This window comes from Prosopis cineraria, unplaced genomic scaffold (genome assembly GCF_029017545.1).
Source record: "Prosopis cineraria cultivar Desert tree isolate PC_DT_omini unplaced genomic scaffold, ASM2901754v1 PC9, whole genome shotgun sequence".
NCBI lineage: Eukaryota > Viridiplantae > Streptophyta > Magnoliopsida > Fabales > Fabaceae > Prosopis > Prosopis cineraria.
In genome coordinates, this window is record NW_026555340.1 from 435,138 (window position 1) to 453,872 (window position 18,735).

The 18,735-nt window shown below is 30.0% G+C and overlaps 1 protein-coding gene across 2 annotated transcripts; it reads right to left on the reverse strand.

Annotated features, from left to right (window-relative positions):
- Positions 1-752: 752 nt before the first annotated feature.
- On the reverse strand, positions 753-8,717 carry LOC129319404 (long-chain-alcohol oxidase FAO1-like). 2 transcript variants are annotated; one of them, XM_054964461.1, is made up of 3 exons: positions 8,405-8,717; positions 2,926-3,198; positions 753-2,688 (listed from the first exon to the last, which is right to left on the reverse strand). In XM_054964461.1, the coding sequence occupies exons 1-3, from the start codon at positions 8,648-8,650 to the stop codon at positions 949-951; spliced, it is 2,259 nt and encodes a 752-aa protein (XP_054820436.1). In that variant the 5' UTR covers positions 8,651-8,717; the 3' UTR covers positions 753-948. The 2 variants fall into 2 exon arrangements, with proteins under 2 accessions (XP_054820436.1, XP_054820437.1); XM_054964462.1 differs by lacking the exon at positions 8,405-8,717 and having other exon boundaries at positions 2,838-2,955.
- Positions 8,718-18,735: the final 10,018 nt, after the last annotated feature.

Genomic DNA, 18,735 nt, shown 5'->3' on the forward strand with positions numbered 1-18,735 from the left:
AAATTATTTGTATTTGCACCTATAGCTATCGACCAAAGCCGTTGTTAACTACTCGATTTGGATTAGAAAATCATTTTCATGATTAAGCTAAATTGGATAAGAGTTAAGCTGCTATTAAGGTAGATCAAACTTGAATTGGGAATCAGAGCGGCTTTTAAAAAATTAGACAATTTTAAACAAAATATTAAAAAAAGCTTAAAAAATTTTAAAAAAATAAAAAAATTCAAAAATTAGATCCTACTAAAAGCCAACTTTATTTTTGAACAATTCACATGTATTAAATATGATTTAAGACCATTTTTTTAAAGATGTTGATAGCTATAGGTGCAAATGCAAATACTTTTAAGTCTAGTCATATCTAATTTAGCTAAGATCTACTTATATTTGACAAGATATAAAATTATAGTTTATATTTTTTTTCTTATTTTTATTTTATATATACATTTAATATTATTTTTTATTTTATAAAATTATAGTTTATGTTTTTTCTTATATTTATTTTATATATATATTTAATATTATTATAATTTTATTTTTATTTAATTTTATAATTTTTATAAGGTGAGGACAGCATTGCTCTTCTAAGAATAATTTATTAGTACAATTGCGCATTAACTAATGAAAAGTAAATCCTACTAGCCATAATAACGGACGTTTAAACAGTGAAGACGACATTGTTTCGATTTGATTAATTTAGGGACAATATTACTACGATGAATAATTTACGAGTAATATTGCTCCTCCGAGAATAGTTTAAGAGTAAAATTGTACCTTAATCCTTCTAATGATATAGTCCAATTCATCAAGGATGGGTCATAAATCATAATCCAACAAATTTTAGCACAAGGTTCAACCACATATGCTAATTTAAAATAGTTATATTCAGGTACATCAGCGAAGCACACATACATGTACGAAGAATTTAAGAACACATTGGAATTTTAAAAATTATTCCCTTGGAAAAGACTCCATGATCCTCTTGGCAATACAATATGCTGTAGATTGGATAGTGATCATGGGATTGACACCAACGGCTGTCGGCAGCAGACTTGCATCACAGACAAATAAGCCTTCTGCTTCCCAACTCTGCCCATTCTCATCAACAGCACCTTCCTTCTCAGACATGCCCATCCTACAGCTTCCCATCTGATGAGCTGAGCCATAGAAAGTCCATTTTTCTTCCAGTGACAATGGCCCCCCTGCTACATATACTGACTCCAAAAACTCCTCCACATCCTTCTCGCTCGTTCCATTGCACTTGATTCTTTGCCCATCACTTCGGTGAGTGCCTACCTCAACAGCTCCTGCTCCAATCAGAATCCTCAATGCCTGCTTCAATCCAGCCTTGAGATTCTCTCTGTCCACTTCATCTAAATCATGCCTCACTCTTCCTTCTTTCCTAACTTCCCCTGATCCTTTGTCCTTAATGATAGTTATGAAATGAACAATCCTTGAATATTTCAGCATTGTTTCTTTGAAATCAAGCCCAGAGACCCACGGAAACAGTGAAGAAAATGCACCTGGCCCTAATGCAGGAGTTTCAACTATAGCTCTTACTTTGGAGTCCTCTGATAGCACCTTATGGACAGATGTGATTATTCCTCCCTCATAGCATTTACCATGAAGATCAGACACTGAATCTGGGAAGTAGCCCCATGTCATTAGGACTGGGTGAAGATGAAGGTTCTTGCCAATGTTCTTGTTACTTAACCCACTAGAGATCATTAAAGGGGGCGTCAAAAGAGCGCCAGCTGCTGAGATTGTCACTTTGGCTTCAATTTGTATCCTCCATTTGATATTGCTACTAAACGATTTTGCCATCACGCCTAAACACTTCTTTTTCCTCTTACATTTCCCTCCCTCGTTATTTTGTAACACAAATCTCTCAGCTTTGCATCCAGTAAGAATTACTGCACCATGATCCACAGCATCAACAAGCCACGTAGTTTGAGTCCCTTGTTTATCTCCTTGCCTACAACCAAAGTTGCAAAAGCCACAATGATGATGTTCTGATGAATTTCGCGGAACATAATCAACTTGAAGACCAAGATTCTTGCAACCTTTTCTAAGGGCTTGATTCTGGAGCCCTTCCATTGAACATTTATCTGTAACTCCAATTCTTTCACACACCAAGTCCATGGCAGCCAGATATCCGGAGCTCCCAAACAGCGATAACCCATGGTGCTCCGCCCATTCCTTGAGCACATATTCTGGTGTTCTTATGGATGCTGACCAATTAATGGCAGAACCACCACCTACAGTTGATCCAGCCAATATTGCCACGTTGCCATCTACAGACGCCAGAGTTCCTCCAGATTCATAAAGCTCATCCATGGATGGCCCTTCTAGAGAAGAATAATCCATAGCAGTAAAGTAGTTTCCTTTCTCAAGAACAAGCACCTTTAGGCCAGATTTTGCAAGAACAGCAGCTGCAACGCCTCCACCGCAGCCAGACCCAACAATTACCGCATCACATTTGACTCTCAGGACGTTGAGTTTATCATCCTTAACAACTTTGAGTCCGTTGTGAGAAAGTGATATAGGCAGACTCGAGTTAGTTTCGAAAATAGCTTCCACCATTCCCTTATCAAGAGGCCTCTCCTTCTCAAAGTTGCTAGCGTTCTTCTCTTCAGCCGAGACTTCATACCCAATGGCTTTCCATGCAGGGTTTTCACCATTTTCATCAACCTGTACGAATGGCAAATTTAGAGAACAAAAAAGAAGAAATTGTGGTTGCTGTTACAGACAATTCCTAAATTATGAAGTATCGAGTATGCCTAGAAATTAACAAAAGATAAGGGTGATTCATGGATTTTGTATACAGAACAAGGGATTACCCGAGAGAAGAAAACCCAAGTATCGAGCCTAGAAATTAACGAAACATTATGGTGATTCATAGATTTTGTATACAGAACAAGGGATTACCCGAGAGAAGAAAATCCAGACGCAGAGGACTTTGATGTAAAGAAACACGAGTCTAATGGGCGTGAGAAATCGATGCTTGAGCCATTTCTGAACGATCTTCTCTCTCTTGTTCAATGAGATATTTGAGAAGTTATTGATGAATGGCCAGGTCTGAGTAATACAAAGAGAACCGCAAAGCAATAAGGTACCCAACCTGGTCGCTAGCATCCATAGAATCACTCTGATTAGAATTAATGCCTCTATCAAAGCTCTTTCCACCAGTATCTCTACAACCTGTATCGATGTCAAGTGAAAACAGGGGAGACTTCAATCTTTGAATGTTGGATCGATGATTAAAACACGAGAACCATCAATGGGTCAGGCTAACGACTTGATCAAATTCAAAAAATCATTTTAAAAAGTTGGGTTGGATTAGATTGCTTTGAACTGCTGATTGAACCGGAAATCAAAATTAAGCTGAAAGCCGATCTGATTTTTAAAAATTGGATCGTTCAAAAAAATTATTTTTTTCTTTTAATCTTTTTATTAATTTTTTAAAAAATATGATTAATTTTTTTTAATTATTTTTGTTTAATAAAAAAAAGAAAACATTATAAAATATATATATATATATATATAAAAGAAAGAAGTGTATTAAAAAAAACTGAAATATTCTTTAATTTTACATAATATTTTATTTTAATCCTTTAATTTTATAAAATATTTTTTAATCATTTCATTCTAATACTATTAATTTTATCCCAATAAATTTTTATATTAAACTTTTATATATTGATAAAATATTCTTAATGTTGATATATTAAGTTTAATTTTATCAAAATAATAATGATTGATATAAAAAATGAGAAAAAACTTGTATACTTAACTTTATATACTTAAAGTACTTGTTTCTAATTAAATCAAAATATATCTATCCATTATAAATTATTTATTCTATAATAAATTTTTATTATTAATATTATTAACAACTAAAATCTACATGTCATGATTTAATTAGATGAAAGTATATTAAACATATAAAAGTAAGTATATAAGTTTTATCCTAAAAAATAATCATTAAAAACCAACGATATTTGAATTTAAAGATTAAAAAAATATTTTATAAAAATTAAAAATTAAATTAAAATTTTATATAAAATATATTTTAAGTTGAGAGAGGTGGGGGAAGATAGTTATATCATACGTTAAAAAATGGAAACAAGAACTAAATATTATTAATTAATAATTATACAAAAAAAAGTCTAAAATATGCTTTCATTTGTTTAATGTTATATTGCGCTTGCACATGATCCTTAAAAAGATAATAACCAATCATGTCAATAAAAAAAAATAATAAAATAACAATACTCTGTTGTGATTAGTTTTATCTACCACAATAAAATTGTATCCAATGGTATTTTATTTAACAATAAAAAAAAATTTGGATATTTCTTCCACAGAGAAAAAATTAGGTTTTTAAACTTATACATGCGTTTATTTTAAATTAAACTGATATGCTTCTTTTTAATCATTTATCTTGCAATTAGTTATTGTTATTAGCAATTTTAACTTATTTTAAAATCTAACAGCCATTTTTTTTTCTGTGGCAAAACAGTTTTTTGCAAACTTAGAAGAATGTTAGAAAAAATTAATCATTTAATTCTTATAAATTTAACTTAGTTAAAATCTAGTGTATGAACATTGACTTAATAAAAAGTTTTGACTTAATTAAAATTTATTTTTTAAATTTTGACTTGATATAATTTAGTCTTTACATTAATTTTAATCATTTGAAATATTGATTTTTTTATTTTAGAAAATAAAAATATAAGGAATAAAATTATTTCTTGAAAATTAAAGACAAATGTTTTAAATTTTTAAAATTATTGAGATTAAATTATACTGAGTTAAAGTTTAGCGATTGGGATACAATCAAATCAAAATTATAAGGGTTAAATAATTAATATTTCAAAAATTTCACCTTAAATATATAAGTGTAAACTTTTCACAAAAAATGGCATCGATTAGAAAATAATTCACTGTTATAATAATCAGAATGATTTAAATGTTTTTTTAGTAGTATAACTATAATGTTTAGCACTATAGAAATGTGTGCTGTAATAATGGCTTGAATTCTGCGTATTCATTATCAATATTCAATACTTCAATATCTCCACTCCACGAGACAAATCCATTTTACTGATCTTTCTTGAATTTAATTTTTTGGAACAAATTTCTTTTAGAGAATAAAAGATAAAAAAAAATTAATCTTTTAATCCTTTAACTTTTAATTCATTTATAACTCAATCTCTCAACTATAAGTTGCTGTGACTCAGTCCCTTAACTATAACTCACTGTGACACAGTCCCTCAATTTTTAATTTATCTATAATTCAGTTCATTTTTTTAATTTTTTTCAAAAGTTTTTTATCAAATAAAAGGGATAAAAAATGCTTATATATTATTCTAAAATACTCTCCTCTTACTCATTGATGTGAGATATAAGCTAACATAAAAAAGATTAACAACGGTTTAGCAACTGATTTGTAAGTAATTCAAAAGTTGAGGGATTGAGTCATAGACGAGTCATAGTTGAGGAATTGAGTTATAGTGAGTTATAGTTAAAGAACTGAGTTACAAGTGAATTAAAAGTTGGAGGATTAAAAAATTAATTTTTTTAAAATAAAAATATATTAGTAATTTTTAGGTCGTTAAAAGTTTTAAGAGGGCAAGAGACGTTTAAGTAGCTTCTCCAGTATCAACTGCAACTTTCTTCTACACCGAAAACAATGTCATTTAAGTTTTATCAAAATTCTTCATTTGTAATTTCTTTTTTCCAAAAAATCCTTGAGTGCCATCTATTATTTCAGTTTTCAGAATGTAATAGAACTTAAAATATATGAAAATGCAAACTTATAAATTCAAAATATATAATAACAGTTATATCTTTAACTAAAAATATTATTTATTTATTTACTTCCTTACGTGTTTCCCTCATTATCTACTTACAAATAAAGTAAGGTAATGAATAAATAAAGTAGTGCAATTAATAAAAATTTATAAATAAATAAACAATATACAATATAAGAATTAACAAGTTATTTTAAAATGATTTAAACACTTAAAATAAAATAAATTAAGTAGGGCAATTATTAACATTTTATAAATAAATAAATAAGTGAAATAGAATAATTAACAAGTAAAATAGAATAATTAATGAGTGTTTTTTATTTTTTCCACTCAACCTAATCATTCATTGGCGAAGAGAATAATTAGTTATATCTCGCTGCGTGAACAACGACATGCTAAATTGCTAATTAGGAAGGGGACGAAAGGTAGGCAAGTTAGGTCCAGAGAATGAATGCGGGAATGAGCTGTATTATGCATATTTTCTATAAATTCTAAGAGTAAATTCGCATATATCAATATCGTTGATATAAAAATACAAAAATACTCAAAAGTCATTCAATAGTTGGTAAGAAAACAAAACACATAATATTAGGGGTGTGTATATCCAATTATAAATAGTGTATTTCTTTGTTTTTTTTTAAACAGCATTAGTAAAACTGAATTGGGCCGCCATTTCAACTTCTATCAATGGGAATCAATTATTCAGAACACCATAAAACAAGTGATAAAGTGAAGCGACGAAGAACCAATTAAAACTAGTGGGAATTAGAGAAAAATAGGTCAAACATAAGAGTCTTGTATCGATTTTCCTAATTAAAAAAAAATCAAAAGCTCAAAACTGTTATTTTGTGTCTTTATTTATTTTTGTGTCTTTATTTATTTTTTCATTGGTGGGCGGGCGGGTGGGTTTGTGTGACGATTTATTGGTAGTTTTGATTAGCCATGAATTAATGTGACATATTCAATTATTTTGATAATTTGCAATAGACAATAAATACTTTTATTGCAATGTTGGTACAGTTGATCACAACTTTAGCATGTGCAAAACGATAGGATAAATATTTTTATTTTTCATGCATATGACTTAAAAATATTAATCATTAATTAATTTAATTAAAATGGTTCAATCACAATTCAACCAGGCCACAACTATTGAAAATTGAATTAGTGTCTTAACCATCAAATCTCCATCAGATTTTTAAACTATTATCATTAAATTATCTATAGTATGTATGGAAGGCTAAAATATATTTCTAGTTATTTAATTTTATACAATATTTTATTTTAATTATTTAATTTTATAAATTATTTTTCAGCATTTTAACTCTAACACCATCAATATTACCACAAAAAATTCTACATTATACTTTTAAATATATAAAACATTCTCAAATGTTTGCAAATTAAGTTTATTTTTTAAAAATAATTATGATCGATACAGAAAATAATCATTTAAAATTAATAATATTATGATTAGAACTAAAAAAATACTTTATAAAATTAAGGGATAAATTAAAATCCTATATAAAACTAGAGGATTAAAAATACAATTTTTCTGTATGGAGTAATTGAATACATATCTAGTTCTAAAATTTTAAAAAAAAATCAGTGTCATTTCAATTAAATTTAAAGTAACATTTATAATGTAAATTTTATTTAAAAAATTCTATATATTTTTATATAAAAATATTTTATTCTATAAACTTATTGTCATTTGGAATGATTAACTTAAACAAGGTAAATATTATAGTAGAAGCAAAAAAAATGAGGTAAATAAAGGAAATTTATTCATGAAGTGATTTATTGGGATAATGAAATTTTATCCTTCAAATTTATCTTAATTATTGATTTGATTCCTTATGTTTAATTTTTATCAATATATCTTATATTATTTTTAAATTACCATATTAGTCCTTTAAATTTTAAAATATAAATTGACTTTTAAATTAATCTAATATATAAATTATATTAATAACTTGCATATATAGTTAAATAAAAACAAATTAGTCTTAAATCAGTTTAATTTTAATCCCTATAATCTCCTATGATGCATTTTGTTCTTTAATTTTTTTTAAATTTCAAAATTTTTTCTTACTTAAACAATTACATTTTTTCATTAATTTACTTAATATTTTGTTATGCATGTCAATAAATTTTAACAATGTTATTTTTTTAAATAATAAAAACTAAATTAATAATTGAAAATAAATTTTAAAAAATTAAATTTGAGAGCCTATAAATTTCTTTTTCCTTATTTATTTATCTTTATTTTTTGAGAAAATCACATTCAACCTCTTTTTAAAAGAATTAATCACATATAAAAATTAATAATAAATTACATTGAAAAAAAAATAAATTATATTCTCATTTTAGTAACAATATATTTTACATTAGCCCTTGTCTATAATTACCCCTCTCTTATATATTTAACCATCCAGCCAGTCAATTTCTGTAAGTCAAGGTCAGCATCCAGCTGGAATTGACCATTGAGATTTAGAGAGAGAAGCGACGGATGGCCACAGCAAGTAAGCCTCTTTACAGAACAGATAAATGAATGAAAAAGTCAAGGAATCAGTATGACGTGGGCGTACCTGATGAGGCAGAGAGAAATGAGAAGCAGAGGATTGCCAGAAGACGCGGATATGGTCAGGCGAACGATGACTAGTGTTGTTGAGAGGGAGAGATTGGAGAGAGAGAGGAGGCAACAGAGCCTCACATATGCTTCCAAGTGATTCCATTTCCGCCGATGAGAACCCATCACTACTGAATTTGCAGCTTCTTGACGGCGACCCTCGTCTTCTTCCTCCTCTCAGCAGAAAATGACTCTCTCTCTTCATCTCTCTCTCTCTCTCTCTCTCTCGCTCCCTTCCAGCCTAAGCCTGGTGCTTTATTTGTAGTTTGAAGCAATAACTTCATTTATTGAATCCACGCCCACTCCTTTGCTTTTGCTTGTTTCACTGTCAAAAGCCAGGTGTGGACAACTAATTCGCTTTCCCTTCATTAATTTTCCACCCCTTATTTCTTAAATTTTTAATATATTTTTTATTACCGGATAAAAAAGTAAATCCTCCACTTTAATCTGCTGTTCTCATGCTGGATCGACTTGGAGAATCAAGCCGATCGAGCTCTCACTTAGAGAAGAAAAAAATTTGATTCAACCATCTGCTCATTTTAATAGTTGACTCGGGCTATTTTTTTTTTTTGACCGGGCAGTTTTTAAAGACCCGAAGTAAAAATCTGAGATTTAAAAGCGTTAAAACATTTTAATCCATTTTTAATATATATACATAAATATTATTTTTATTTAATATTATATCATCAGTTTAATTAATATGTACTCATAAAACCTGTAACCTATTAATCTTTCTGATTTATTGTTGGGTCTGTTTTTAAAACGTCTTTCAGATTTACTGTAATTCAACAGTCGCCTGCCTTGACACTTTAATTTGCACCGGTGTTGTTAATTATCGTGCGGGTCCAACTTGGTTGTTCTGGAAATTTGTCGATTTTCCTGAGCCTTGTTTTAAATGGATCGAGTGGAAAATTAATGAAGGGAAACCGAATTAGTTGGGCCTGTGTCACATCTAATATGTCCGGTAAAAGGCTCATGTGGGCTTCGTGTATCCCTATTCATCCTAATTATGCTTGCCTCATATTTACTTTTCGTTTCTACAATGTTCTTCTTGTTTTTTTTTTTTGGGAAAAATTTCATTACAAATCCAAACATGTGACTTTATTTTAAATCAGTTCTAAAAAAAATTCAAAAATTACATTACAAGATGAAAAGATTAAATTGAAAATATGTTTTGTAAAGAAATAACAAAAATACCCTCCACTTAATTTTTCATAACAACTAAAGTTTCAAACGAATAATATTGTTAAAATAATAAGTCAAGTTATAGTTTTAATAAGTTAACTTCGTATTTTTACAAAATAATATGAAATAGGCAAAATATATACTTTAACAAGTTCCTTTGTTAAGTTAACAAATAACGTTATTAAAATAATAAGTTAAGTTACAACAAATTATTTGGAGGGGTATTTTAGTCATTTCTCTACAAAATATAGTTTCAATTTAATACTTTACTCTTGCAATGTAATTTTAGAATTGTTTGGCACTGATTTGAAATAAAGTCACATCTTTGGTCCTGTAATGAAATTCTCCCTTCTTTTTTCCTTCTTTCTCGTATATATGTTCCTTTTTCGTGCTTCTTCCTTTCTTCAATGTCTACCCCCATTCTTCTTTTCCTTCTTCTTCATTATTTCTTTCCTTTTTTTTTAAAAAAAAAATCTTTCTCTTATTAATCTTTTCTCCAATTTCAATCAAAACTCCTCTTTCTCATCTTTTATTTTTATTTCTCCCATGAAGTTGGTGATTGAGTTTGATGAGGGCCATTTTAAAAGTTAGAAGGTAGATAAGGAAGAAGATAGTGACGTTGAAACTATGGATGATAAAAGGGATAGGATATGCCACCAATGCTCGCCGTTGTCCAGTGCAGTGCTACTCCAATCTACAAGGCTAACTGTCCCCCCATTTTGCTCCGTTGCTATTGCTCTCTCCCCCTCTCATTGTTGTAGTCGTTCTTTTTGTTGCATTTATTGCTCTTTATGAGCTTTGGTTGTTCTAATTTGGGTTTTTCTTTGCTTCTCAATTTACTGATAATAAGGATTAATTAAGAAGAGAGTTGTTACAGGGATTCAAAGATAATAGCTTAGCAGCACAACAGATCTAGATTCAAAAACGAATGTTTAATATCCTCACATGCTCTATCTCTCTCCATCGTCTCGTATCCCCTTACTTTTAAGTCTCCCTCTGGGTTTATGTTTTTGTTGGATCTAGGTTTACGTGCTCTTTGTGTCTTTAGTTCCAACCTTGCACCAGCCATCTCCATTGAAGATTTTAGTTTGCCTCTAATCATCTTTTGATCATGCTTTGTTTGACGGAAAATACGAAAAGGAAAGAATGAGGTACTTCTTTTTTCTGTTGGTCTGTTTATTTTTTTTATGCTACTTCCCTCATGTATCTTCTTTATTGTATTCTGATTTTTGATTTATGGGCGGGAATGTCCATGATTTGTTTTGCAATACCTCCTATAACATCCTAAAAATTAACCTTCTATTTAGTCAAACTAATCAAGGGTAATTAAGTAAATTAATGTGATGTATAATTAAAGAGGGCTAATGAATCTTTTGAGTTATGGTTTTAGCCCTATATTTGGGTCCAGAGAGAATATGGGTCACCTAGACCTCAAAAAGGGAGAAAAATAAGGAAGGGGGACTCTACACCAAATGCCACAGCATGTGCGTTGTGTGCCATGACATAATAAGCCATAAAACACAAAGAAATCCCTTTTGGACATGCCACTGCATGGACCAAATTTGATAGCAATAAGGTCAAGTTTCAGTTCAAAAAACAGAGAGAGAAAAGAGGTTGGACCAAAAGGAAGAAGAACATCAAGGACTATACTAGGGGTTGAAGATTCAAAGCTTTAGGAGTATTTAAACTTCTAAACACAAGAGGTATTTCGCAAGCTCTAATCTTCCTTTCTCTTCTTCTTTTGATAGTTTTGGAGGTTAAGATTTGTTGTTAGAAGTGATTTTCAGACCCTTAAGCCTATGGGTCAGAATCTATTGACTTAAATAGAATTAATGGGAGTTATTTTAATTATTTAAACTAAGGTTTATGAGCTAAGCACTTTTTGTTGGCGGGATGGCATTTATGACCAAAAATACCATTTAATAAGGTTGTTGGAGTTTTTTAGGAAGTCATTAATGATTGTTTAAAAGTTTGATGAAACTCATGGGAGCTAAAGTAAGTTAATAAACCCAATGGCTAAACTCAAATGCAAGAAACTAAGGGCTTTAGGTATTCTTGGTGTTGAAATAGGAAGTTGGAATTGTGTAAAAGGTGATATTCATGAGTGTGAATATAGTTAAATGTAGATTAATCATCTGTGCACCATTTTGGGCTTGAGAGCAAGCTTGGAAGCAATTTATTTAAGGGGTAAACCTTTGATCACTCAAAGGTTTGAGGTAACTAAGCGAAACATTTTTTGTGTAGTTGTTTGTTGATTGATTTATGGTTTCAAAAATGAATTATTTGACATGAATAATTAAATTTTATGATTGTAAATAACTGCAAAACATGTAAGTTTTGATTAACCCATTTGGTTATAAATGTAGTGTTTGATTTTAAAATTTTTGAAACATTAATGAGAAGTTGATAAATTAATGAGATGATTGTGTTGATGTGATAGCTTTGAATGCAATACATGAGAATGTGAGATTGAGAATTGAAGTTATGTGCAATATATGAGAATGTGAGATTAAGAATTGAATTTATGTGTAGTAATTGAAGATAATTGTATGCTTACATGTAATAGCTTATTGTGAGAATTCAATGAGCTTGTATTTGTATATGTGAATATGTGAAATGAGTGAACATAATTTATTGCATGATCATTTTGGCTGGAGTTTGCCTAAGGAGGGGAATAGATAAAAATCCACATGGTAATAGTTAACAATCGTTGAAATAGAGGGTTGGCTTTGTCCCATTATTTGTTGAGAGACTGTCCCATTATTTGTTGCTATACTCAAATATAGCTATTTCTACTTCTTTGTTGAAGAGACTAGCCTAGGATTTTATGACACCCTAGGGATTTGAGAACAAGGGAAGTTGTGGTCCAAGAGTAAATGTGATGATCTTTGATCGAGTCACTTCTCATGATTGGTGAGCTTGGATAGTCCATTCACATGAACGAAATCCTATTTAAATTATAGCCTACAATTTCAGTCAGAAGGTATCAGAAGAATATAAAAGTGGTTTGATCATGCATTTTATTCCACGTGTCACATGATTGTTAAGTTTGTGACAAGTCATGATATTTGGTTGTGTCATTGTCACTTGATTGTTATTATAATGACAATGTACATCGTGATATGAGATTGTGAATTTGATGGTTTTTGTTCATAAAATGGATTGCACATGTTTAATATATGATATTATGTTCATGCATCCATTGAATATGCTAAATATCAATTACTATACTATTTTATATGATAGACATACCTTAATTACTGAATAGTTGTACTAACCCATCTCTCTTAACATTTTATAGGCTTTAGTTCGGGTGTAGATAAGGGAAAAGCTCCGGAGGCTTAGGAATTTGATATTCCTAATATAAAACCTCCTATCTAATTTTTATTTTGTGTAATTATAAAGCTATTGCCAAGTAGGAATGCATTTTGAGTATACTTTCACTATAAGGATTCTCATGATTAAATTATTGTATTTTAAGCCCTGGAATGATTATATGTAAATTTGATTATTTTTAATATGTCAAAAATACTAGTGCAAGTATAAGGAAAATTATGATATTGTAGTTGAATTAATTTGAAATTCTACCATGATGAACCTCCCCCATTGTTTTTGATATTGAGGGGTTGATAGTTGAAAATAAGATATTATTGTTATTATGTGAATGTAGTGTGATACACAGGCAATCATAAGTTTATTGAGTAAGGTCTAGGTGTTAGTTGTAGCTTTTAGCACAAGTGTTAGGTTTTGAACACCCTTGTGATGTGAAAAGTGGAGAAAATGTGTTTGGGTATCTAACTCCTTTGTGTAAAATTGTTTTAGAGTAAAACTCGTGCCAGTAGCTAGATTATGAAAAGAGCTTTTTGTAGATATTTAGATCATCTCGATCGGACGTCAGAAGGAGAAATGGGGCATGTCAAAAGTTACCCTTAAGTGCTATATGTAACCGCATGGTGCTGTCTAATTCTATGCAGTTTGCCATGGTATGAAGTACAAAGAAGAGCAAGCCATAGTGTATATGCACATGTCGTGGCACGTCCCTCTGTCACTTTTCTCACTTAATATTTTTCAACTAGCTTTGAGACTTTTTGACTACCAAATGATATTCCATGCTTTCGTACTTATTTTTACTTCGTTTTAAACCTTAACAAAGTCATATTTGGATTGTTTTTTTTGTAAATTTTAAACTTGAGATCCCAATTGTTGAAAGAAATACCTTTGAAATTTGCAAATACTTTTTAATGGTTAACCATGGTTGGGTAATCCTCTTGAATTAATTCCTTGATTACCAGTAGTGTGTTAGTTGGGTATTAGATTAGTAAAGGTGACCTTACAGCTCTATCCACTAATACTATATACTTAATGACTCATTAAACTCTACTATGGTAATTAAAACTAAACCAATCATTAAGAAAGCTTACCATTGTAGAAAGGATTGACCTTAGTTGAAAGAACCAATAAATGGCTAAGTATACAATCATTTAGAAATTGGGATCCCAAAAATCATTTATATTCAAAAACTAAGATTAGAAGGTCATTTAACTCCTATAAATGAGAGTAGAAAACATTTGAGAAGCAGGATAAATAATTGGAGTTGGAAATAAGTCAAAAAGTAATCAAAAGAGTCAAAAACATGTCAATGACAATCCACCATGACTAATGCACCATCTACTGCAATTTGTGACATAGAGGTGGTCTATCACGACCAACATGACCATGCACACAATTTGGCTATTGTGCAATTTGGCACAGGGCAATCTAACAGCATCCCGAATCCAACTATTAGTGCACATAACTTTTTATCTAGGCATCTGATTGAGGTGATTCAAGTGTCTACATGTGACATCATATTTTTATTTGGGAATTTAACTTAAGGAAATTATAAGAGTAATTTTTTATTTAGGAATTTAATTGAAGGAAATTATAAGGTTTAATTAATAATTAAATTATGTTTTGAGGAAAATTGAGGTTAACGAGTTTAGGCACCCTTCATATGTGGAGAAAGGCCCAAGATTGAAGCCCATTATATGTTTCACTAAGTAAAGAAGAGAAGGGTCAGATTGGGTCATAAGAGAAAGATTATATCTGGGATTAAGCTATAGCCATTCAGAGTCAAGTAAAGAGAAAATTGTTTTTGCATCTACACATAGTGATCTCAATAAATTAACATTTACAAATTTATTCACCATTGGATCAGGCTTAAATTTGTTCATAAGGTTTATAACATCCAACTCGTCCTTTTCAACGGTTGGAGCATTGATTAGTTTCCTTATTGAGAGTTATTAACTTCATCATTTATAATAGTTGTTTTTGCATCTTCACGGAGCAGTCAAGGTAAATTGGCATTTTTGAACTTGTTCACCGTCGGTTTAGTCTTAAATTGGGTTTGAAGGTTAGCAACATCCAACTCATCATTTTCAATAATTGGATCATTAATTAGTTTCCAGATTAAGAGTTATTAACTTCATCATTGTGACAGCTATTTTTGCATCTTCACAGAGCAGTTGTTAGTAAATTTTCATTTATGAATTTGTTCATTGTTGGATATGGCTAAAATTTGGTAAGTAGATTCGTGACATCTAACTCAAAATTTTGAACAGTTGGATCTTTAATTTGTTTCCTTATGTGAAATTCATTAACTTCGTTCTATATATGAGATTTAACTTGAAACCCTAGACCTAATAAAGAATCCTTATGGATAGATAACGGACTACGGAGGCTTAGACTAGATTTAGTTAGACTCTTGGGGGTCTAATGAATTTAATAAAGTTAATGAAAATTCTAAACTAATTAACAGAATGAGTTAGAGAATTACGTTAGGACATGGGTAGCATTAGGTATATATCTGTGCTTGATAATGATAAACTCTATGATATTAATTGTAGATTAATACTTTATGGCTATTTTACGTGATTGGAGACCTTATGGAAGCATTCTTTGAGTGCCCTTTTTAATTGACTCAAGAGGTGGAGGTAACCGAAAACCTAAATTCTCTATATTAATTATAGCATTTATTGTATATTCTTATAAATAATTTTTGAGGAAAAATGTGTAAGCTTGAACTATATATATATGAGAATGTGCAAAAGATGTTTGTGTATGTGATTTATGTATTGCAAGATTGAGTGACAAACTAGAGTATTGAATGTGATATATTATGAATTATTGTAGAATCAAGAAATTTTGTGAAATTATGAATTATTGTTATTGTAGAATTATGAATTGTTGAGGAATATGTAATTTGCATGTGGTAAAGATGTTGAGAAAATATGTACTAGCATGATCATAAATGTAGTGTACATGTGTAACATAAATGGGTGGGAGTTCACCTTGTGATTTGGGAGAGTATATTTAAGTCCATGTGGCATGGATGATATCTAGGTAACGCTCAGAGTTGTTTAGCCATGGCACCGACTTTGAGGGGGGGTTAGGTGTGGTTCTGGCTTAGCTGATGATACTCAATCTATTTTGTCCATGTGCTGTTGAATGGGTTATCTCATGCTTCCATTTGTTTGATAACTTTGATTTGTTGTTTTTAGCTCAATGGTTTTTTTTTTTGGAAATTGATTTTAATTAGGATGTAATTTTGAAAGAGTTTTCATTTCTTCTTGTTTCTTATAATCATGGTTAAGCCTTTTTCTACCATGGTATGGCTAACTTGGGACATTAGCACTAATTACCATAATAGGGTGGTTTAATTAATGGGTTAATTATGTGGTCATTATAGATCAAATCTTTGCTAATTGAGTTACTTGTTAAGTTTCTCCATGTTCCTCGAATACTTTGTGATAATCAAGGAGCTATATTGATTACTAGCAATCCTCTTCTTCATGCTTGAATGAAACATCTTGAGCTTGATCTTCACTTTGTAAGAGAACGGAACATCAAGAAGGATATTGTTGTATTTCATATTCCCTCTAGCAGTCAAGTTGTTGATGGATTGACTAAACCGATTTCTAGCAAGTTATTTGATAATTTTTGAAAGTCTTGGGCTCAGAGATGTACCTTGAATTGAGGGGGCATGTTAGAATAATTTAATCATTTCATTGTACATGTGTCTTGTAGTTTGTGGAGTCAGTGTAACTGACGAGTTTAGTCATCATCTAATGTTTGTATTATAAATATGCTGTATAGTTATTAGCAATAGTACATCAATTCATTCACTCAATATTCTCTCTCAACTCCAAGACTCAAATCACCGTCAAGGAAAATAATTGAAAATGGAATATATGGTGATGTGTGTAAGAGTGGCCGTAAGTGAGAGGAAATGGGAATGATTATATTTAGGTGGTTAATGGAATTGCATGCTCGATGGGTTTAATGGATGAGAATCTGTTCAAAGGGAAGGCAATAGAATGGGAAAATGATGATGGTGATTGTGTGAAATGGACGGAAGAGTGGGATATGTAGGTGTGAAGTAGCGTGGATTGAAACAAGATAATGGTGTGTGCATTGGACAGTGTAGATGAAATGGAATGAAGATGCTGGATGAAGAGAACCCAATCAAGAAGCGGAAAAATCGAGAAAAAGAAATGTGAGAAAATCTCCAGGTGGCGGCGACGTGTATATTGTGAAAGGAAGATAGGGGTTTTGGAAAAATGATCTAATGGTAGAGAAAGTAAATCTCAGTCATTAAAATTTAAATACATTTTCCTTGCTATAATTTACCCATAATGTATTTAATGAACTCCAACAATGTTTTTCAAATCCTAAAAAGTCAAAATGAGTCTATTAGTGTAGATTATGTCTAAAATAAAATTGCATATCTTATGAAATATTTCAACATTATTATAAATTTTCAATAAAATTGCCAAAAACTCAAATTATCTACAAATAATTGAAATTAAGCTCAATTAAATATTGAAAAAATTAAACCATGTTAAAATAGGAAAAAAATATTAACAATTTAAACCCAAAAGTTCCATAATTAATCCAAAAATATATTATTTCTCAAAATTAGCTAATAATTAAAATAATATCTAATAAATCTAAATTAGTCCAAAATTATCATTGAAATGCATGAAAAAGGTGGGATAAAATATACAAAAGTTATAATTTATTATATATACATTAATTTTCATCCACAAATATCTTTAATGGGATTTTATCATTATATTTAAGGTATTCATTTTGAATTATGAATTTTTACAAAGATATTATATTTCAAAATGAATCTTCTAAAAATTTTAATTCCTAAATTAAACTTAATATTATTATTCTCAATAATAATAAGAAAATATTATTTCACTATAAATAATATTATATTATTCTAATCTAAATAATAAAATCTTAGATTTGTTCTATTTCAAAAAAAAATTTAAATCAAATGAGGACATTTTAGACTCGTTAAATTTAAACTCTTTTTAGATTCCATAAATAAGGACATTTTAATTTATGTTAGCCCATTCTTATCTTTTTTTTTTTTAAGAAAACTTTCTAATGTTTGTGATGCATAGCTATGACATGCTGTCTTTTCTCCACTCTTTGGGCAAGAATTGCACCCAGTGCCAAGTCTGAAGCATCACATAGAAGTTTAAATGGAAGGTTCCAATTTGGCAGCCAAATAATAGGAGATGTAATGAGTCTCTTTTTCAATTCATCCTTAGCATAACTGCAAGCAAAATAAAAAACAAAACTCACTTCTTTTTACAACAAACAGGATAATGACAATGTTATCTTACTAAAATCTTGAATGAATCTCTTATAAAATCTAACATGCCTAAAAAAAGAATGCACATCTTTCACACAATAAGGATATGGAAGAGATGAAATAATATCGACCTTAGCTTTATCTACCTTAATGACATCATGTAAAATAACATGTCCTAACACAATTTCTTTTCTAACAATGAAATGACATTTTTTCAAAATTTAACACAAGATTGTATTGAATGTATTTTTCTCAAACCCTATCCAAATCAGATAAGCATGCATCAAAAGAATCAACATAGATAGTGAAATTATCTATAAATATCTCCATACAATACTCAAGAAAATTTGAAAATATGGAAATCATGCAATGTTGAAAAGTGTTTGGTGCATTACACTGGCCAAATGGCATGTGTCTATATGCAAAAGTTGTAAATGGACATGTGAGTTGTTGAA